Below are 22,066 nucleotides of genomic sequence, written 5' to 3'. Positions count from 1 at the left end.
TTCCCTTATATATATATATATATATATATATATATATATATATATAATTTTAGTTCTTTAGATGGAATCTTTATGATATTTCTAATCATAGAGGGGGTTATATGTAAAAGTTTTACATATTAACTAAAAGTTTTTTTTGTGAATTATTATTCTAATGAAGAAGACCCAAATTAATATGTCATAATATCTCGTAAACATTTATTCAAGATATCATATTTCAAACTACGAGGGCTTATCTATAAAAGTGCCTCCACCGGCCCGACGTGGGGGTCTCATATTACCCTCTTTGTAAAGCCCTTTCTCATGTAAACCCTAATCTCCATGGCCGAGACCAATGGAGAGCCCCATTCCGAAACCCTAGATCCCGAATCCAATCCCTTACGTCCCTCGAAGCGCAAGGCCGATCCCACTTCCCTCGAGGAAGGGGAAGGCGAGCGAGCGAAGAAGCATCAGATGACTGAGTTAGCCTCTGATCCCGCAACTCAAACCCTAGACGGAGCCAACGAAGATGACGGCCGTCAAGAGGCCGAGAAGGAAGCCGCCGACGCTGACGAGGATCGGACAGTCACTGTCGTTAAGGGGAAGGGAGAGCTGACCGCGGTGGACAAGGGCAAAGGGATAATGGTGGAGGAGGAAGAAGAGGAGGAAGGGGAGGACGATGATGAGGACAGCAATGACAGTAGCGATGTGGACACTGGCGACGAGATTGGTGAGGAGGGGGATGATGACAGCGATTTCGTCGATGATCCACTGGCGGAGGTGGATCTGGAGAATATCCTTCCTTCGAGGACCCGGCGACGGGAGCCACCGCCACCCGGGGCTTATTTCGACCCCGTTCAGGATGAAGATGACAGCGACGAGAGCGAGTAAGACAAGATGCTGTTAGAAGAGGTAAATTTGCTTCGGAACTTCTGTGCTTACCTTTGGTGCGATCTTAGTTCTATTATGAGGAACTGAAATTTGTCTTACATGAATAGATACGATAATCTGCATGTGAAAGCAATTACTTGCTGTGCTGGAAGCTTGAGCTTGACCTTTCTAGTATCAGTTTGTTGTTATTATTAGTTTCCTCGCATTGTTGTTATTTTTAGTTCCTTACGGTAGGCTTGTACAGAAAGTTATCTACTTCAATTTATTATGCAAGCAAAAATAAGGTACAGCTAAACAAGGTGCTAGAGACCATAATTTGTTAGAGAAGTATGATCTTTATAATCAAATAATCATTCTAGCTTTTTCCTTTGATATGGTTGACTTGATTAAAAGGCCTGTGCATCAATGTGTGTAACCGTACCCTTACAAGCAGAGAAGTTATCTTCGTGACTCGAACCTTGGTCTAAAAAGTTCAATCTTATTGTTGTCCCAAGACTTGCCCTCATATAGTTGATTGTAAGCAAACATGCTGATAAAGGTCTTTCATGTGAAAAATAGTTAGCCTATGCATGAACAAGAGCTTATGCATGCTTTAGAAGGGTGTTGTTCTATATTTGTGTCATAGTACGTGTTCAATTCTGGAGGGGAAGTTACCATTGAAGGACTATATAGGCTTCATGCATGACGCTGGATATAAGTCTGTTAATTTAGTGGCAAACATTTGTACATCCACATGCCTAGCTTATGTTGCTAGATCCTAATTGAAAGATATGACTAAGTACATAAAGATAAAAGATATGACCAATGTTGAAATTTGAATTCTTTTTTAGTTTGTATAGAATTACAATTTGATCTTATTTCTATAGGATTTCAATTTGATTTACCAAAATGGTTTTATCTTTACTCGCCTCAATTCTCTTTTCTGCCTTTCCTTCTAATATTATGTAGGTCATAATTATTCTCATTTCTTATTATGTACACCCTTCCTTATACCTCCATATTATATAGAACTCAAGATTAAGCATACATGAGTGTTTTTGTGTATGTGAGTCGAGTAGTTTCTGCTTGCTTAAGCTAGATATGCCCACCTCTGCCATTGACTTAATGACCTACATCTAGACATATAATGTAGATCTGAATACAATGTGGTTTATTATTGGCAGGATTACAACGACAACTAATGCCTGTAAGTATCAGAAGCTATCAGTGAGTCACTGACATCTATATGTGAACACTACATAATACCAGATTATTGCAATATTTCTAAAAAAAAATATTAACAGAATGTGTTTATGATAAATTAAAAAGGCTTGACTACTGTGAATTTGGTAGTTGTAGGTGCAAGGTAAATGAAAAATGTGTTATAATTTGTTATTAGTTGTAGGTGCAAGGTAAATGAAAAATGTGCTGTAATTTGATATTAATTAGCTATACCTCTTCTCTAGGTCTTAATGGAAGTGGTTCAAAATCATTGCTTACCTTAGACCTCAAGAAAATATACATTCAAGAAAAAAGAACTGTCTATGGTTTCAGAAATGAGGCAATTCAGATTCTGATGTTCATTTACCTGACAACTGCTTGAGTCTGCGTGGCATTCATTTACAACTATAGCAATAAATCTGCTTTCCATGATATATGTTACAACCTGGAACATAGTAGGGGCATAAACAGGTAAAACCTTCTGGATTTCTTTTTTCTTTCAAAATTTACAGTACTTTAGGATTATTTTCACATATCCCTCCTGTATATAATGATATAATATCCTTGAACTTAAGACTAGGCAATGCTTAACAAACTTGAATCCCATGATTCTGAAGATAAAGAGATTCAAGCTTATCAGCAAAGTGAAGCTGCAGAATATTCCAATGTAAATTGGAGCAAGTTTTGGCATCAAGCATTGAGGCTGAACAAAATGGGGGCAGCCTAAACCAGAGGAGCATGCAGATGCATTTTCTTTAATGGTGAGGATGCATCAGAGAGAAGAGACTGCTCTTTTGTATTTTGGGGTGGGGGGTTTCGTTGGAGGTTTTGATTTTTAACAGATATCATCTGCAGGAACTTTGTCTGCATAGTTTCTCTATGGACTTGTAATTATCTTAAGTAGTTGCAATGGCTTTTAGACAAACCTTTATTGGACTATCATTGGCATTAAGTAGAGGGCTATCTAATGTATTTACATGCTCTATGTGTAGTAATTATTGTAGGTGATATAGTAGTTATTTGTAATCAATAGATGATTATTCCTATCTTTTCCTTGTTGATGGTATATACATATCATAATTACCTATTGATTAAACATTTGTACAATCTCCATCTCTTCAATTGTTGATATTGGATCCAGAGATTTACTTCGTTAAAGAATGGACTTCTTATGTTAAATTCAATTGTTCCAGAAGCTGTACATACGATTCATACATCGTATGAAGAGGCTCACTATATTTCTAGGGAGGTTTTAATCTTTGCTGTACCTACAGAACATGTTGTCTTCTAGATGAGGTAGGGCCAGATGCGGTGATGGCTGTTAAGGTTGTCATGTTTTATGCATGGCTGCCCTAGGTTTATGCTTCTATCAGCCTTGTGATCTGGTAGCACATTATGGGGTTGATTGATATATTGTTATAAATCTAAATCAATTTGTTAATCAAATTACTGCTTCCATTTTCATGCAATGATTTTTTTATCAAACATATGACAAACTTTGCTGTTACTTTTTGTATTTTTCTCTGCAGGAAAATACAAGTTGGCAGATGACCTCACTTGATAGTAGCTAAATCCCTTAATGTCTGTGACTCCATTTTTGTCAGCGGGCTTTTTTTCCTCTGTTATTTTCCGTGCCACATTTAGTCTTCCCAGTGCTCCTTAAAGGAACATCAGATGACTTGTATCCTTGTCACTTATTCCTATGGATTAATTTATTCCAGATTAAGGCGCCAGAGTTGCAGAGCTAATTTGTTGCTTTCTGAGTAATCATTTTTTTTATATCTTAACAGTAAAGTTGTTAGACACAATTACTTCATTTTTTTTGTTCTCCAGTAACTTGGATGAGTTAAAGCATAGAAAGAACATTTTGTATACTACTGGGCTAAGTGTTTAGGATGGCATAATGATCAGCATAGGTGTTTGTTTGATGTAATTTACTGATGGGATCAGTTTCTATTTTTGAACTGGTTACTGCTGGTATAATGGTACATCAAGTTGCAATGTAAAACTAACTATTCATCTTGTTTTGTTGGGTGTTACAGTTAGAAAGAGTTTTCTTTACAATCTGTGATGGTGAGAAGTCTTTTTGTGCCCCTTAATTGTTGGTGGATGCTTGGGTGTGTTTGGCAATGGAAATTGCTTTGTTCTATGTTGAATCATACCAGACTACAGTCACCATGGTCCTTTCTTGGCTTGCTTGAAGCAAGGATGCACCATTTGGTGCTGATTTGATTTGACATCTATTGGTATTGGTTGGAGAACCTGGAAATGACACTGGCTACAAGTTATAGATCACCAAACATCACATCATTGACAATAGGAATCCGGTGACATCATTATTACACCTAATAAGATACATCCTGTGCTTCTCATAAATCTCAAAAGGGTGTGACCTTAGTACAATATGGATGTGGCCTATTGACCTGCTAAATTGCCAGCAATATATATATATATATATAAGTTCACCACTCATGCTGTCTGACGAAATGAATGACTCACGCAACCGCGTGACATTTATGACAAACGTATCGCACATGATAATGTTATATACCATTCCAATTCCAGACCTACGTAATCTATAGGACCTAATTCACATCATCCTAATATATATTACATGATTGCGACTCTTAATTTGATAGAGAGAAGAAAGTCAAAAGGTTTAGCTCCGAACCGCCATGGTCAAAATGTGAGGCGCAATATTGATGTATATTTTTCTTCTCCAGAAGCCTTTTGGATGTCCAACCAGTGTTGCTTAGCATGGCTGATGGTGCCATATTTTACTTGTTACCTCGGGAAATCGAATAATTAACCGGAGTCAACCATGTTTGCTAGAATGAGTTGACAAGCTTTACGGATGGCATTTTGACGAAAAAGAAAGGGAATCTTTTTTTTTCTCCTGTCCATGTTAGAGAGAGAGAGGTGGTCCGGTGGAAGCAGCACTTCTCATCGGGTCTTCCATGGGGACAGTCGTGATCCAAATCGTAGGTCGAGTCGGGAGATGGGGGCGTTCTTCCTGCGATGCCAGCTCGCCCAATCAGAAGATGACAAATCCCTGTGTTCTCTTCTGCTACGAGAAAATTAGGGAATTTTCTCCGGGGAAGACCGCGTTAAAACCGGCATCCCCAACTCCGCTTCCATTTCATTCTCTTCTCCATCCCACCGAAGCCTATTCCTTCTGTTAACTGCCCCTCTCTCTCTCTCTCTCTCTCTTCCTTTGTATTGGTTGTGGCATCTGCCTCCGCCGATGACGGCTCCCAACATCGAGACGATCGCCGCGTCGCTGAGGAGCTGCTCGCTGGGAGGAAGCGGAGGAGGGGCCCAGTCGCCGCCGCACCTCTCCGAGGCGAGCGACGAGAGCACCGGAGGGATCACGGTGGACCTCAACTCCGAGCCCGTCCTCCCGTACCAGTGGGAGCAGTGCCTCGACATGCGGGTGCGATCTCCCTCCTCCTCCTCCACCTCCGCCCCCCTCCTTAAATGCTCCTCTCCCTGTCGCCAATCATTGATCATAAATACTCCAACCCTGCCGTCAAAATGCTGTTTTGGAACCCATCCCGGCGTCAAAATCCTTCCTTTTCCTGGTTTATCTTCCCTTCTCATTGAATAGAACATCATGATCATAAATTTCACAGCACCCTTTCTCAAAGTGCCGGCTTTTAGATTTCGAGCTAGTATACAAGGAATGTTTTCTTCTCCTTCATTTGCTATCTTTTTTGTGATCGAAAATATAATGGAAGGAGAAACCTGTCTGTTTCTCATATCTCTTATTTTACTTCTTTGTAGAGTCCTCTTCATCTGTCGTTTGTATTCTGCACTTGAGCTTTATTTCCTCTTGGTGATGGTGGAATTTCTGTCCTTTCGAGCTTATTTTCTCATTCAGTTCCTTGGCTATATCATTCTTTTGAAAGGAAGAGCAAAAAGAATCCTTGATCTCCGTTTTCTTTATCTCATTTCAGTTTTGTTTTATACTTCTTTGCAAAGCACTGCCAAAGATTCGATTTTTACATCGACATGATGAACCTTTTCATCTTTCTTTCTCATAAAAATCCAATCTTTTACATACAGACGGGAGAAATCTACTACATCAACTGGGAGACGGGCGTCCGGACCACCGAGGACCCTCGCGCCACCGCCGCTGCCGCCTCAGCTTACTCCTCCGGCTACTACTACTCCGACGAAGATGGAACCTCCGATGAGTACAGCTGCTCCAACGTCGGCAGCGGAGACGACTACGAGGTCGAGGACGAGGATGAGGACGAGATCGACACCGCCGACTCCTCCACCCTGTCCTCCGCATCCCCACCCCAGGCCTCCTCCTTACCCGTTGAGGAATCCAGCCGCGGCGGCGGCCATATCCTCGTCGCCGCTGGTTGCAAGTGCTGCTTCATGTATTTCATGGTCCCCAAGCGGACCGACGCCTGCCCCAAGTGCGGCGGCGGCCTCCTCCACCTCGGCCGCAACGGCTGCGTCTGAAACTTCGACCTTGTTCTTGGATGTTGGAGCAATCCAGTGAGAAGAAGACCGAAGTTTTATCACCTACTCCGATTCCTTGCCCCTTCTCTTCTTGTCTTCCAAGCCAATAGTTAGATGTGAATCACAGTGACATCTCTCCAAAAGATCTTGAAATTGTCGACACTTCTCTCTAGCTAATGCTTTGCATCTTTGGATGTTCATCATACACTTGAACTGTTTTCTTTGCGATCTCGACGTGGTGATGTGGTAGCATGATTTCTAATCAAATCTCGGTCTATCACCTGTGTTCTTCTACTCAAAACCTTTCTCAAGACGAAGTTGAGTTGTGTAATACTTTGCTGTTAGTGATATGTTGTATCCTTGGCTGGCTCAGTTCATCTTACGCCACGGTTTAGAGTTTGCTTGAGATTTGCAGACAAGGCATGACATGGTTTTGACACTGGTGGGCACAATGGCAGGTCCAGATAGCATATTGGACCCACCAAAGTACCAAAATATTCCCTTACTTTCAAATGTAGCAAGCTTATCACCTGATAATTCTACCCTTTTTCTTTGTGGCCTAACAACAAGTTGCTTGAAGAGTTGAAACAACAGGTATTGGAGCTTGAGCTTATACCTGCTTTCCTGAACACTTAAATAAGCTTGAGGCTTCAGGAAGAAGTGCTCCTAAAAGGAATTGGTCAGACCTTGAAGCCTTGGGCTGGCAACAAGAGGTGAACACATCAAGGTCTTCTTCTTACATGTAAGAAACTCATGTAATATCTTTTTTTTGCTGGTAGATAGAGAAATGGGAATAAAGTGGACGGCTAGAGAGTCAAGTGCATCAGACAAAGGGGCCTTTCCTCGGTTTGGCAGAAAGGAATCTCCTCAGAGGGGAAAAGCATCAAGTGCAGAAACAGATACAACAGAAGACAGTCCACATTACAGTCATGTGTTTGTGTGTGTATGTGTGTGTGTGTGTGTGTGTGAGAGAGAGAGAGAGAGAGAGAGAGAGACCATAAACCCTAAACCAGATCTTATATCTGAGGCCGGAACTTAGCTTTTGATAGGAGAGCAAGATGGCAGCAGCTACTGCAACAACTTACCTCATTGCTGATACCCCCATAATCCCTCCTACATGTCCTACATTCTTCCTTCCGCCAGCCCATGGTTTGTTGTGACTTGGGGTGGCACTTTCTATCCTTGCTAGCCATGCATGGTGGTGGTTCTTGCCACTGTTCATCAGTTCGGTGAAATGACTTGTGGTTGCTGTTGTGGAATCATGACAACATGATGCAACCCTAAGCCTCCCTTGGCTCTTTCCTCTTCTGAGGCACAGGTCCTACCACAGCTTCATCAAGTACTTCATGTTAGAAGGACTTCCCATGCTCCTGGCTACCTTTAACTTCGTTGTTCTTAGGTCTTCCAGCTATCATGACCATATCATCTTCTCTTCCATATATAGCCAGGTACAGCACACAACTCAGTCGAGAAGCCTTCATAAATGATCTATATATCGTGAACCCTACATATTATTTGGAAGCGTGGCTTTTCCTGCGCATGAGAAAGAATCTGGTAAAGACAGTGGGACAAGGCTATGTCATGCACGGCATTGCATGCAGAAGCTTGTGACCCACTCTGTGCCTGCCACTGACACCAATTATCCCAAGCGGGAAGCAATGCAGACTTCTCCCAGATTAATGAATGAGCAAAGGATTCGGTGGGAAGCTTCAGGTGGGAAGCAAGTAGCATTCCGAAATCTGCCTCCCAGCAATGTAACAGTTCGTTCTGATCATTGACGAACACTTGTAGATGGAAGACGGACGATGCTACCCATTGCGATGATACAATGGCGAGACTGGTGCAGCAAAAAGGAACGAACCTTAATGTTCAGCATGGGATAAAGCTCGGCCAGTGTTGAGGGCCTGCCGTGACTCGAGCACTGTCTCGGGAAGGAAACAATGGAGATGGCAACAGGACCACCCCCATCCGACTGTTGCTGCGGAAGCTACCAGTGCCAAGTCCCACTCGACACTGTTCGCTACAGCTAGCCAGAATCAGATTCCCACAAGAACTGCTGAAAGAAATGACTCAGAAATGCTTCTTGTGCTCCTCCTTTTAGACCATGAACACAAGAACCGAGGAGATCAGCACTTGGCTTGTTCGTCGATGGGATAGCCAAAACCTTACGGAAGTATTCGCACATGTAGCACCACGAAGCTCTCGAAAACAATCTCAGCCCTCCATCGCTTCAGTCCTCGTATCCCAACCGTCCAAGGAGAGGCAGCGATGACATTTTCTTGGGGAATGGACGGCGAAGATGAGAGACGGCAGACTGGACTGCTAACTAAGTCCATTCGAAGGATTTGGACACTGCAACGGAGCGGATGTTAATGTATCAAATGTAGTAAGATTATGTGCATAAATACATAGTAATTAAAGAACATATTGTAAAAGAAGAAAGATTATTAATTATTTTTAGGGCGAAAAACTGAAAAAAAATATTGATTTTGATTCTTTTTATTTTTATTTTCCATGCTATTACATTTTATAATCCTAACGTTGGTTACCCTTCCTTTACAACCGGTTTTTCTTTGATCCTATCTGATGAATCGAATCTAACCAAATCAATAAAAATATAGTTAATATAAAAATAAATAAATAAATAATAGTAAAATTAATAAAAAAACCCTAAAAACATAAAAATTTGAACATCGTTTGCCTAAGCTCGGCCCATAATATGGCGTCAACCCGGCCCACGATTTGGCGTCAACCCGGCCCGTTTAAGATTTCGAATTGGGGTTGCCGCTCCAAAAACAAATTACAAGACATAGTTGTTTCCCCCTACCGTTCGTACTACCTACGCGTCCATTGGACGAGTATAAGTGGGCCCACCTAGATATGTCACACGCCACCGATGGATAAAAAAATAGGGTATGAAAAGTATTTGTTAAAATAAAAACTCGTTCGCTTTCGGAAGTCCATCGCCTTCGTCTACTCTGTTTCTTTCCTTCCATTATATCTCCTCCCTGATGGATCGCTCGAAACCCTACAAAGTCTCGGTAAGCCCTCATTCCCCTCTCTTCGATTCTTCCGCGGGATGGCCTCGATCAGGCCTTCCTACCACCTCTTCGCCTCGGTGGATTCCCGCTCCTCCTCCGACCTCTCCGACCGCAGGAATGGCGGCAAGAATCTCTCTTACCCGCGGCGCCTCATCGCCAACAGCAATGCTCACGAAGCGCCCTCCGAACCCATCGCCGCCACCGTGGCCCCCGTGACGGAGAACTCCTCCCGAGCCCTCGTCAAGTCGCGGGATGCGAAAACCGGGCATACCTTTGGGAGAATGGTAAAGAAGCTCATGGAGAAGCGGCCTAGTCGGAATCCGGGATCGGCGGAACTCTGGCGGTCCCTCCTGATCTGATGGCGGAGGAGCTTAAAACGGGAGCTAAAGGGTCGCATTTCTGGGCCTTTCGCGGAAACTGTACCAGAAGGGTGGAACGGCGGAACGAAAAGCGGAGAAAGCGCTGACGGAGGTCAACACGAACACTCGGACGATCGCCATGGCGCTTCGCAGAGAAAGGGAGCTTCTCGCCCAAAACAAGGAGTACGAGGCAAAGATTTCGGAGCTGCGGTTGCTGATCGACGAGAAGAACGAAGAAGTAATTATATTGACATAAAAACAATATTCATGTTTCAAGGTTTAATCTTTATTACTTGCGAGATAATCTTCGTCAAATAGACTATTTGAATGTAGAATCTACTTAATTCAATTACATTTGTGCTGCCATTTTCTTTGTTATAATTTGATTTGGATATAAAAAGAGAAGAGATTTAACTGATCATATAAAATATCTTAAAAAGTCTTGATTTGAAGAATGTAGATGTTTTGATTTTATTTATACGGTAGAAGTTACCAGAAGTATAAGTTTTTTGTTGTTTTGTTGGACCAATTCTCCTGATCTTTCTTTGAACAGGTTGAGAAATTGAAAGACCTGTGTGTGAAGCAAAGAGAGGAGCTAAAGGCGCTGAAGGATGCTATACTCTTTCCGGATGTCATGAATTCACAGCTGCAGGTGCTTCTGGAGAAGCAAGGCTTTGAGCTGAAACAGGCAAAGCAAGTCATCCCATGCCTCAAGAAGCAGGTCACTTCTCTCACTGGGCAGCTCCAGTGCCTTGCGGAGGATCTTGCTGAGGTACTTATATTCTTAGATAGCCGATAAGTTTATATCACAAGAAAAGCTTAGAAATAATAACTCGGATCCTCTTCTGTATAAGATATGTGCATGATCCCTATGAACGGCAGGATTTTCATCTCTTATACCATGCCACAGAGAGCTAAAACTTTAAATGAAGTGATGAATAATGAAAAGAGAGGGAAATTAAAGGTACTTGTTATACTTCAATGTGTATGATTTCTTTGCTGTGTTATCTGGAATGTGGATATTCAATTTCAACCTATTCTGAATTTGAACTTTGTTTAATCTCATGTTCAAAAAATACCTAATTCATTTCTTGGCTGCACACTCACTGATTGTTCTTGCAACTATGTTTTCAAGAGACTTGGGTCCTCTTAATACTACCTTTATCAGTGCAGGCATCAATCATCCGTACTCTCTATTAGGAGATTGCATGAATTGCACCGAGTGCAGGCATCAATCATCCGTACTCTCTATTAGGAGATTGCATGAATTGCACCGAGTGCAGGCAGTGGTACAAAGGATACAAGCACTTTCAATCTCCTCTCCTTTCAGACTCCAATTATTACTATATCGATCTTTGTTAACTCAAATACTCTGGCATCCTCTATATGCTATTGATTTCTCAGTCCTTTAATGGAATTGCTAACGCCATTTCCTTTCATTGTGAAATTGGAATCGAGAATGATTATATTATGGTTGCCTTAGCATCCTCCCTGTTGTGGTTTGGATCAACTGATTCTCATTCTATAACCATTGAATTATTGGGATATTTTGGATTTCACCAAAAATTGTTTTAAATAAATTGTAATCAGTTAATCTTTGTATATTAATTTTCAATTGATTCTGGCAAAATCTATACAATTCCCACCATGTTCCTATGATTTGTGGCTTGTTTTGATAGTTACCAATTATTCAGGTAGCTGTGGCTCTAGTGCTCTGTATCTAGTTAATTGGTTCCAACTGATTCAGATTGACTGTCATTGTTTCTTGTCATTTTTTGTGTGGTTTTGGTCGATCATGACCTGATCCAATTGATTTTCTGCCTATTAGGATGTTAGTGGCATATATGTGAGTAGTTCTGGTTGGTCTTGATGGATTTCTTACATATTCTGATGTTGTTTACCATTGTTCAGGACAATCCCCTAATTTGAATTGGCAATCTAGATCCTAAAACCTACAACAGATTTTGAATTGATTTCAATCTTTATTGTGAATATTTAGCTCTACTCTCATCGTTTTCTTACTATAGCACTATTTAACAGAATGACTGGAAGAATAAACAAGGGTTTCTATCATTTTCTGAATCATAGATGAACTGTAATCCGAGTTCCATATTATCAACTAGGTGATGGCCTATTATACAGTTCACTAGCACTGATAAGCTGATAATTCATTCTAATGCAGGACAATCATCTATACACATTTTCCTTTTTGTGTGAGATTCCCATATAAAATTTTCTCTTTTCGTACGTTCCATTGTAACAGGTAAGGACAGATAAATACACTTCTAGAACTTGCTTTGATGAACATCTGAGCTCTCCAAGGACTCCAATATCTGATCAGCAGGCTGCTAATCCTTTGGTATGCTTCAATTTCATACATGTACAATAATAAGTCTTCAAAACTGTAAACATGTCGATGTTACCAACAAAAAGAAAGAAACAATGATCACTTTGGGTTTAATTTTTGGGAGAGAATGCTCTCCCTCTCATTGCTACAACCATCTCACATTACCATTGTGCAACAATGATTACATTGGTTTGTTAAATCTCATAGATAGTAGATCTACCCAAAACTTGAATAAGCATGCCTTGCATTGTTTCTTACAATTTATGTCTGCATTTATATGTTTCCCTCCAAAATTCTCCAGGAATATAGGTCCCCAGGTTGTATGGCTTCTGACTATGGTAGTCCAGATGAAATGTTCCTCAAGGATTTAAATCCTTGTTTGACTCCATGCTTTTCAAAATTGAAGCCCCAGGGAACAACTGTGCCTTGAATCTTGAAGTTGCCTCATAAGAAACAGAAAAGATAATGTGGGTCTCACCATAATTTTAAACAAAATTCAAGATTTCTCTATGCTGGCTTCTGATTTCTGATTTCATAATTGCTAGGAAAACAATGAGTTGGTTTATGACTCCCCAAAGATGACAGATCATTTCAACAGAATGCACAGTGGAGCCCAAATACGTTTGCAGTTCTCATGGTGGAATGTTGTCTAAGAGTTCAGAACATTGGCAGAGGCTTATTAGCAGAGAATTCAGATGAGAACAAGCACCCCGTTTGAAAACCACAATACAAGAATCTTCATTGAAGTTGATAGCTCCTATGCTGTTGGCAGATTTCCTCTGAGCTTGTATTTAAAAATGTTCTCAAACTCCATGTAATGTCCCTGTCCTGAGGAGACTTGGTATGTACTTCTTTGAATGATCAGGGATGAAGCCATAGAAATTACTTCTCTATTTATAATGATAAATTTGCATAAATTGACTTTTTCCAAACCCATATTGATGGGAGCCTCTGTCATCCTTTTTTATGTGATGTCCTTGGTTTTGTTGGTCCTGAGATTATGCAATGTAGCCCTCATTTTTGTTTAATAGCATATAAATAGGACCATAAGTTTGCTTGATATCCTTGATCCTTGTATGTGCTTTTTAGCTAGTCTTTTTTCTTCCCTCCATCCAAATTGATCAAAAGATTCTCTTGGTCTTCTTCATGAAAAGCTGATGAAAGATTGGGCTTTATGATTCAGTATTAGGTGATAGTTCTCTCAATTTTGTGATCCTGCTCTATATGAAACAAAGCTTCTGAGAGTAAATCCATGAAGGAAAGGAAACTTGTGCTCCATGCCATCCATGGAATCACACTTTCATGAGTAGATCTTGATGAGGCTTTTACACAACACTCTTGCTTGGTTTATGCACACAAAAATTAAGGACACTATTCTTCAGAAATCATCCAACCACAAAACATGAACTTGAAAATAAATATATTTACTACCATAAGAATCTAAACTCTCTTTTACCCAACATCCATGCTAAACAGATGACTAATTACAGTCAAGAGAACAAGAGCTAATGTGGACTGGCATAAAGCAGTCTTCTAGTTCAACATGCCTATTAAATGTAAGAAAACAACCATAAGAATCCATGCTCTAAGGTCCTTCCAAATCCAGGAATATTTATTGACCTTGCAAACCATCTATATGAATATTTAAGGATCCTACTTATCCAAAGGCTTCGGACGAGTCTGTCTCTACTTGTGAACACGCTATTGAAGCTGCACTAACCCTTGAAGCTTTGTGACGACTAGAAGACCGGGCAACCTTTGACTGATATCCTAGGTGCAGTTGGGCACGATGCCAAAAGGCATCACAATGTGATTCTCATTCTATTAAAAAGGATACAATTTGTAAATGAAAAATTCCTAAGAGGTACAAGATAAAATATGTTTAAGATATAGAAGTTAAAAAATTTTGACCCATATGATAGAAACCTGTCATGTCACGATGGTAAGTACAAGACTTGTGTTAGAGACATGAATAAAGAAAACTCAACTCATGTGAAAAAATCTTACCACGATAAGAGGCACAAGGAAAAATATATTTGAGGCCTAACTCATATGAGAAGAACTTGTTATGGTAGGAGACACAATACTAAATATGCCCGAGGCATGTGAGTTGAGAAAACCTAATCTACGTAAAAAAACACCATAACGAGAGCATCCATAATACCCAATTTGCATGAGAAGAAACCTGCTACGATGAGAGACACAAGGTGAAGTATTCGCATGACGCTCGAGGGTCGTCGATTCAAGGCATAAGCCAGGTGCAGGTCGAGTATCCCTAACCCTCGTTGGTGATTCACCCAACATGTGTAGCATCCCATCAATGTTCACCAAATGCACCAAGGTCATGTGTCTCCAACCCCATCAACATTCACTCGACATGTGAAGGTTGATGATTCAAGGCATAGGTCAAGCATTCTCGACCCTTATCGGTGTTTGCTTGATGCATGGAAGTCGAGCATCCCCGACCGTGTCGATGCTTGCCCGAAACGTAGAGATTGGGTGTCCTCAACCCCCATCAATGATTCACCCAATATGTAGAGGTCGAGCATCCCTTGCTAGTCATAGGTTCCTTGCAAACCAATCATGTGAGTGATGATACGAGTAACATGATACACATTCTTTTTACTTATTATATTATTTAAGATTTTATCACTTTATATTACTTATTGCATATATGCATGAATATATTATAATGTTCATGGATCTGTGCAATGGGAATTTGATTGTGATGAGATCACGATAATAAGATCGATTCATCTTTAAACACAAATCCTAAATAATCCTGATCATAGGTTACTTGAGAGAGACATCGAGATAACTGAACAATCTAGTGTATTGTATTCCCGTACATATGATAGAGGCAGCTAGTTTCAACTCGTGTGAGGACACTAGGGATACAATACAAGTGCTCATTAGAGAATGAATTCACTGATTAATCCGCTTACGGAATGCTGGATGGTTAATGATATTTTATTGTCAAACAACAATTTCGTTGTCTTAGTGATGTACTTATTCTTTAGAGTTGAGACACCAAGGATATCCTATATGAGTATTCCACTCTTTGATACTGGACTTATAGGCTTGGAAGTTTCAGATCTAGCATAGCCGGTCATCGAGAGTGGCAATCAACCTTACGAGGTCTATTGAGTATCGATAGAAGATCATCCGCTCTTTGTGTCATGAGAGGAATATCCTATGTGTTATTGCTTAGACAAATCCTTAGCCAGGGTTATTCGGATTAGAAGAGAAAGAGTTTTCCGAGAGAATCCGATTAGAGTGAGACTCGTGTATAAACTGTATGTTCTTGATAGTACCATGCCCGGTATACAGTCTCTGAGATATTAGATTGATGGGGGACTATAAGTATACGATAACTGAGGATAGATAGATCCAAAGGATTGGATTCCCTTGTATCATCTGAGGATTGCGGCGTAGTGGCCTAGTACATCCACAGTCGATGAGTGGAGTAAATTATTATGAAGATAATAATTCACTGAGCCAAAAAGAGTTATGACATGTATGACTCACGGTCAGCTAGATATTGGGTCTAGAGGTCACACACATATGGTAGGCATTGCGATGAGTAGAGATTTGGATATGAAATATCCATTGGAGTCCTTATTTTATTGGATTTCTAATAAGCCCTTAAATTATTAGATCCTATAGATAAGATCCAATAAGAGCTAATAAAAGATTATTAGGTAGAGACCCACTAATCTAAGAGACTAGGTAGTTGGATGGAGATCTATTACCCAATATGGTCGGATCCATTATGGTTAAGTTGACAAGGGACCTCTATAAAAAGAAGTGAACCAAAAGCTCACAGGCTAGAGGTTTTCTTGGTTGTCACCTCCTATTCTCCTTTCCCCTTCTCCTCAAATAGTAAACCTAGAGATTTGAGGAGCGTCGTCACATCCCTACTGTGTGGATCACCACTAGAGAGGATGACGCTTGACCTCCATCATCCTCTCCGACAGATCTAGAAGGATTCAGGGATATACGATCTCCCTAGGTAAAACATAATTTTTCATATACGTAGGATTCAGGGATATACGATCCCCCGACGTCGTGGCCACCGTCGACAAGGTGGCGGCGGCCACACCACAAGGCAATAGGGGAGAAGGAGAAAGGGGAATTAGGGTTTTTGAAAAAAATAATAGATTTTCCCCTTAGAATTTTAGAAATTTTGAGACTTTCCTTTCTGTCCGAATTATCAAAATACCCCTTATAATTCAAAAAATTCCCTATATATCCCTAATTTCAGAAAAAATATATTAGTTAATTATATAGTTTAATTAATTATTTTTATTATCTAGTAGTCTTACATGATGATGATATATACATATGATGTATAATGTGGATGGATGATCATAGACCGTGTAATGTGTGTACATGTGATATGATTATTATTATTATTGGGGTCTGCAAGCCTCAATTTTATTTCTCGTTTATTGTCGGGCCTGCGTGTCTATGATTAAGTTGTAATCACATGAGGAGGCACAGCGGGAGCGTGGAAGAGATAGCGAGACCTATAAGGCCGAGACGGACTATCGCAATGCATGAAGATGCATCGAGATGTTGACGGAACCGATAAAGACGAGATGAACGATCATAGGGCATGGAGATGCACTAGTGTAGAGAACTGACTTCTCTTTCTTGATAGTGCTCTCTGCCTCTCTCAACATATTGAGGAGCTCCAAGAGAGTCACCTCAAGCTTGTTCATATTAAAATTCTTTATGAACTGTGAAAAGGAATCTAGTAGGGACTGAAGCACAAGATCCACACACACATAGGTTATCCTCTAGGATCATTTCTAGACCTATGAGTTTCTCTATCCACTCAATCATTTTTAGGACATGGTTCTAAACCAATGTCACCTCAGTCATCCTAGTGCGGAAGAGGCTATTGGATATCTCATATTGTTGAGTCCTTTCCTGTTCCTCAAACAATTTGTGGACATGTAGGAGAATGGATCTATCATCCATCTTTTCATGCTGTCTTTGTAATTCAAGAGTCATGGAGCTCAACATGTAACACTGAGCAAGAGTGGAGTTATCAATGTACTTCACATAGTGAGTAATCTCATCCTCACTTGCCCCTTCCTCGGGCGTAGGCATCATTGTATCAAGGACATATGTGATTTTCTTTGCCGTGAGAATGATTCTCAAGTTACGGAGCCAATCCGTATAATTTGGACTAGTGAAGCGGTTGATATCAAGTATGTCATGCAAGAGATTTGAAAGTGATATTTTCTGAAAATAAAGATACAACAGAAATAAATAACACAGATTTTACAAAAATAAACAATCAAGATATTGACTTCTATCTTAATATACTTCCACTATTTTACTAGCAAGTCATGCGACACCCTCAGCATGTGAAACGGAAGTCTCTGGCAGACTTTTAATGGGGATCGAGATCCAATCAGCATTTTAGTGTAACCTCGAGAGACTCGACCAATCACACTAAGCCCGAAAGGTAGGCAACTCTTGTCAATCACAACTTTTTGTGATTTTCGTCCTGTTCGGCCTCCGAACCACCATGGTCTCGAGGGATTCGACCAACCATGATGTTCAGTTAAGTCAACACCATCATTACAAGATGAGTCTGATTCGATGATATACCCTCGAGGGACTCGACCAAGCATACCATGTCCTCAGGTCACCAGTGACATCTATATATCGTAGGCAAGATAGCGAATCATGATATAGGTGAGCATCGAGGGACTTGACCAACTCAATCTACACTGAGAATCGATCCTTACTTATAACGATGGAAGGTCACGTGAGTCAATCTAATTGCCTCACGTTTACCGACTTAATATTATTGAGAGAAGGGTTTATTTGATTTGGTCTCCTAATATGATATGTCACACACATACATATTTAATATATATTTACATAGTATGTAAATATATATATATATATATATATATATATATATATATATATATATATATATATATATATATATATATATATATATATAATGTGTATAAATAATCATACATCACATGAGCAATTACACCAAATGATCATGGACCATAGTCTAATGTGATCAGGCCCGAGCCAATGGGCCTAATCACTCACATCAAGATCTATGTATGTAGTAGTGTATCTCTATGCTTTGTGATCGTCCATCTCATCCTCGTTGGTTCCGTCAGCATCTCGACGCATCTCCATGCATCGCGATCGTCCGTCTCATAGGTCCCGTTATCGCTTCTACGCTCCCGTTGCGCCTCATCGTGTGATTACAACTTAATCATAAACACATAGGCCTACAATAAACGAGAATTAAAATGGAGGCTTATAAGCCCCAATAATAATAATCATAAGTACACACATCACACGGTCCATGATCATCCGTCCACATAATCATCATCATGTAAGACTACTAGATAATAATAAATAATAATAATTAATTAAAAATTTTAATTAATTAATATTTTTTGAAATCAAGGACATGTAAAGAATTTTTTAAATTCTAGGGGTATTTTTGTAATTTAGATAAAGGACAAAATCTGATATTTTTAAAATTTTGAGGGGTAAAACTATCTTTTGCCCAAAAAAACCCTAAGCCCTTTTCTCCCTCTCGGCCCACAAGCGGTGTTGCCCCACCAGGCGATTTTGCCCACGGGAGCAGTGCCCGCAGGCACCGCTGCCCTACTATCACGGACAAACTTCTAAACAGGATGTTTGATGTAATGCTTATGTATGTCCATGTCTTTTGGTATGTTCATGCCTTGTACAACATGTAGAGGGACGACCGAAGGCTTAATAGTCTCATTTTAGTTGGGTTGGTGGCCTATTTAGGCTTGTAAATAAAGGTTGTGTGATGTGGACACGTGCGAGAGATTTTCAATCTGTAATGGACCATTTTACCCTTTGTTGTGCAACTATTCAGATCTTGTAAAGTCTGTTTGTAATTTGCATTATCTATGAAGTATTTTTCAGAGATGTTTGCTTGTGGATCCCGATTGAGGCGTTCTCTCTAACCCGTTCTCTCTTTTGTTGGTCCTAAGGGACAATGAGAGGCTTCAGGGAGGCTAACCTTTGCGGACGGACACGCAAGGGTACCGCACGACTTAGGAAAAACCAGCTAAGTTCGTGACAGATAGTATCAGAGCGGGACAAACACTCATAGAAACACTTAGCATGCAAACGTGGGGGACCTAGCGGGGCTGCATTGAGGGCAGTCAGCACACGCGCGACCGTTTGGGGGAAAACGGGCATGGAGATGTAGGGAAAATGAGTCGCTCGGAGGAGCGGGCATTTGACATTGACATTCAAAGGAATGGCCAACCCTTCACGCAAGAGGCACCACGAGAATAGGCAAGCTTGGAAGAATGCGGAGCGCACAAAGGTTGGGATGGTTGAGTTTGAGCTACAGCTCAACGTTGACAACTATACTTGATGGTGCTAAGGCAAGCGAGGCGCTTGGTAAAGGATGAGACCATACAAGGTGGAATGAGTTGCTCAGCGATCGAAAGAGTTGTGCAAAGCTCACAGAGGTGAGGGGAATTGCTAACTTAAAGAATTCGGTACTCATGCATGGGCTTGTATGCGGACGATGGATTGTTCGTGGCCATCCCAAGGCGACCGAAACTCGGCGCCATGGAGCATTGAAACTTTCTCTTCGGCATATGAAGGATACGTCCGTAGGAGGCTGAAGTGTGCAACGAGTTCAGCATATTGCTAGGCCTTGAGTGATGCAGCGGGGGTTGTATTGACGTGGAGTCGCAATCTAGCAAGTGCGTTTGCAGGAGGCAGAACAATGCACAGTTTGTTCAGCAGATCGGAGTAGTCCAAGGGGATGGTGGTCTCCGAAACAAAGAGAGATGTTGCTCCAATGAGACATTTATCCTGGAGGGATAAGTCTCGGCTCTCCAAAGGGAGAATCATATGGGACGGACCTCACATGTTGAGGAGGAGTACCTCAACAAACAACGACTCCACGAAGCTCAATGGACTGAGCAAGCTGCGAGGAGTCATCGCATGATCTCGCTTGAGAGAATGCATTGGTGGATGCATTGCGAGATCAAGTGGGGGAGCGACCCAAAGCAACCCAAATGAAGACACACTTGAAGTCGATGTGGAGATCGGACTCAAGGGAGGGCTGACCCGTGGAATGGTGGGCGCGAGGGCCACCATCAACTTAATGCAAAAACGAGGGGCGGAGCAACTTGGGTGTAACTTGGCGAAGTACCCAAGCTGCATGAAGGGAGCCAGCATAGAAGTTGGAACAGACACAGTGCCTTCCTTAGACAGAGGTCAAGGACATGAACTCTTGTAGAGGCAAGAGTAGAATCATATTGTTCCATGGGTCCTTCATTCTGACGGAGTGGATTCATCTTGCATGGTGCCAAAGACGAAAGGAGCTTCTGGGCACATGCACCTTATCTCGGAGAAGCATTTGATGGAGGAACTAAGGCGTCTCAATTTGCGGAGGCGAAATTGGGTTCAGAAGGCCTTAGCACGGGGCAAGAGGACTTAGAGGTGGGTACTCTTGAAGAATATGCCACAGTGTTGCCATGAAGGAAGCGGTGCGCAGCGGAGATTATGCTGGTAGGGGCAGAGGCCCAGGATCCAGACAATGGTGCACAAATTACAGTGAAGTCGGTGGACTTCGGGAGCTACTAGGCGACGGACTGTCCTAGAGCGGTGCTTCATCTAGGTGTGACTCAAGAGTGGGTGGATGAAGGTCGATTGCCAAAGGAGCGAACAAAATCGAAGGTGGAAGAGACCCTGCGATGTATTGGCAGAGGCCACACATGGAGGGTTCACAATTCGAGTTCATTCCACAAGGATCAGAATGCAATAGAGATGTCACCAGGAGGCGACATGGTGCAGCGGATCGTGGTGGAACAGTTCGTGGCAATCCGATACACACAATCTAGTCCCGTGAGGGACTAGATCATATGGAAGTATGATCGGGAGTTACTGGAAGCTCCACTTCGGTGAACAACACGATGACAAGAAGGGCTATGGATTCAAGGAGTGAAGGCCATGGTACCGTAGAGGCGGGTCTTCTGTGCGTGCATCAAATTTTGCATTGGATGAAAGCCTTGGTCATCAGCATATGAGAGCTGTGTTCCACCAAGGGAAAAGTTCGAATGCAAGTACCAGTGAGTTCCATGGGAGGGACTTGATCATGCAGAGGTATGATCGAAGCAGCTGGAGAGTTGGACTGCTCCAGAGCTCATATTCGCTTAAGGGAGCCCGGCAAGTCAGAGGACAAGGTCGAGTAAGCGAACATTGCTACCAAGGAAGCTAAGGAGAATAGAATCGGTGCAAACCCTACAACGTGATGGCAGAGGCCATGCATGGGAGTTGCAGTCTGTCTTTCCATCGACCAAACGGATTGCTTGGAGAACACAGAGGTGTTGAAGCAGGGGGTCGAAAGGGGCGAGGAAGCGACGACGAGTCCAGAGGGACTTAGCTACCCAAAAACAAGCATAAGTTAGAATGGAGGTGGACTCGGAGGAGTGCCACAGAGGCATATCTACTGATTGTGAAGAAAAGGGATGCAGATGCAAGGCGACGGATAGTAGTGCCATAGGCCTGGCAACGCCATGGTACCGTAGAGGCGGGACTTCCGTGAAAGTCATTGATCCCTTGCTCTCATGGAGGGAGAGCACTTGGTCATGAAAGGGGCCGAGGAGGTGGAGCATGCAGAGGCAATCTCCAAGTACCGAGACAAGACTGAAGGGCAGAGGCTGAGGAACTTTGTAAGACCGGTGTCAATAAGCTTCTCATCAAGATAGCTGAAAAGTGAA

The 22,066-nt window shown here is 41.7% G+C and overlaps 2 protein-coding genes and 1 pseudogene across 4 annotated transcripts; all 3 read left to right on the top strand.

Moving 5' to 3' along the window:
- The first annotated feature begins 282 nt into the window (after positions 1–282).
- Positions 283–3,803, top strand: LOC135652653 (histone H2A.Z-specific chaperone CHZ1-like). 3 transcript variants are annotated; one of them, XM_065173746.1, is made up of 2 exons: positions 283–891; positions 3,600–3,803. In XM_065173746.1, exon 1 carries the CDS (start codon positions 322–324, stop codon positions 868–870), a length of 549 nt encoding a protein of 182 aa, XP_065029818.1. In that variant the 5' UTR covers positions 283–321; the 3' UTR covers positions 871–891; positions 3,600–3,803. The 3 variants fall into 3 exon arrangements, with proteins under 3 accessions (XP_065029818.1, XP_065029820.1, XP_065029819.1); XM_065173748.1 differs by lacking the exon at positions 3,600–3,803 and adding an exon at positions 2,688–3,582; XM_065173747.1 differs by lacking the exon at positions 3,600–3,803 and adding an exon at positions 2,316–2,673.
- Positions 3,804–5,185: 1,382 nt separating this feature from the next.
- On the top strand, positions 5,186–6,773 carry LOC103970802 (protein CURLY FLAG LEAF 1). The gene is made up of 2 exons (XM_009384731.3): positions 5,186–5,503; positions 6,136–6,773. Exons 1-2 carry the CDS (start codon positions 5,315–5,317, stop codon positions 6,541–6,543), a joined length of 597 nt encoding a protein of 198 aa, XP_009383006.1. The 5' UTR covers positions 5,186–5,314; the 3' UTR covers positions 6,544–6,773.
- Positions 6,774–9,545: 2,772 nt separating this feature from the next.
- Positions 9,546–13,217, top strand: LOC135652589 (uncharacterized; annotated as a pseudogene).
- The last annotated feature ends 8,849 nt before the right edge of the window (positions 13,218–22,066 follow it).

The sequence above is a fragment of the Musa acuminata genome, chromosome BXJ3-11 (genome assembly GCF_036884655.1).
Source record: "Musa acuminata AAA Group cultivar baxijiao chromosome BXJ3-11, Cavendish_Baxijiao_AAA, whole genome shotgun sequence".
Taxonomy (NCBI): Eukaryota; Viridiplantae; Streptophyta; class Magnoliopsida; order Zingiberales; family Musaceae; genus Musa; species Musa acuminata.
This window is presented reverse-complemented; position numbering and strand designations above follow the sequence as displayed.

What these genes read in the sequence shown, in the direction of transcription:
- LOC135652653 (XM_065173746.1), top strand. Translation starts at nt 322, where the DNA reads ATGGCCGAGACCAATGGAGAGCCCCATTCCGAAACCCTAGATCCCGAA.
- LOC103970802 (XM_009384731.3), top strand. Translation starts at nt 5,315, where the DNA reads ATGACGGCTCCCAACATCGAGACGATCGCCGCGTCGCTGAGGAGCTGC. An exon ending in AGCAGTGCCTCGACATGCGG is followed by an intron (nt 5,504 to 6,135) that starts GTGCGATCTCCC and finishes TTTTACATACAG; the next exon opens with ACGGGAGAAATCTACTACAT.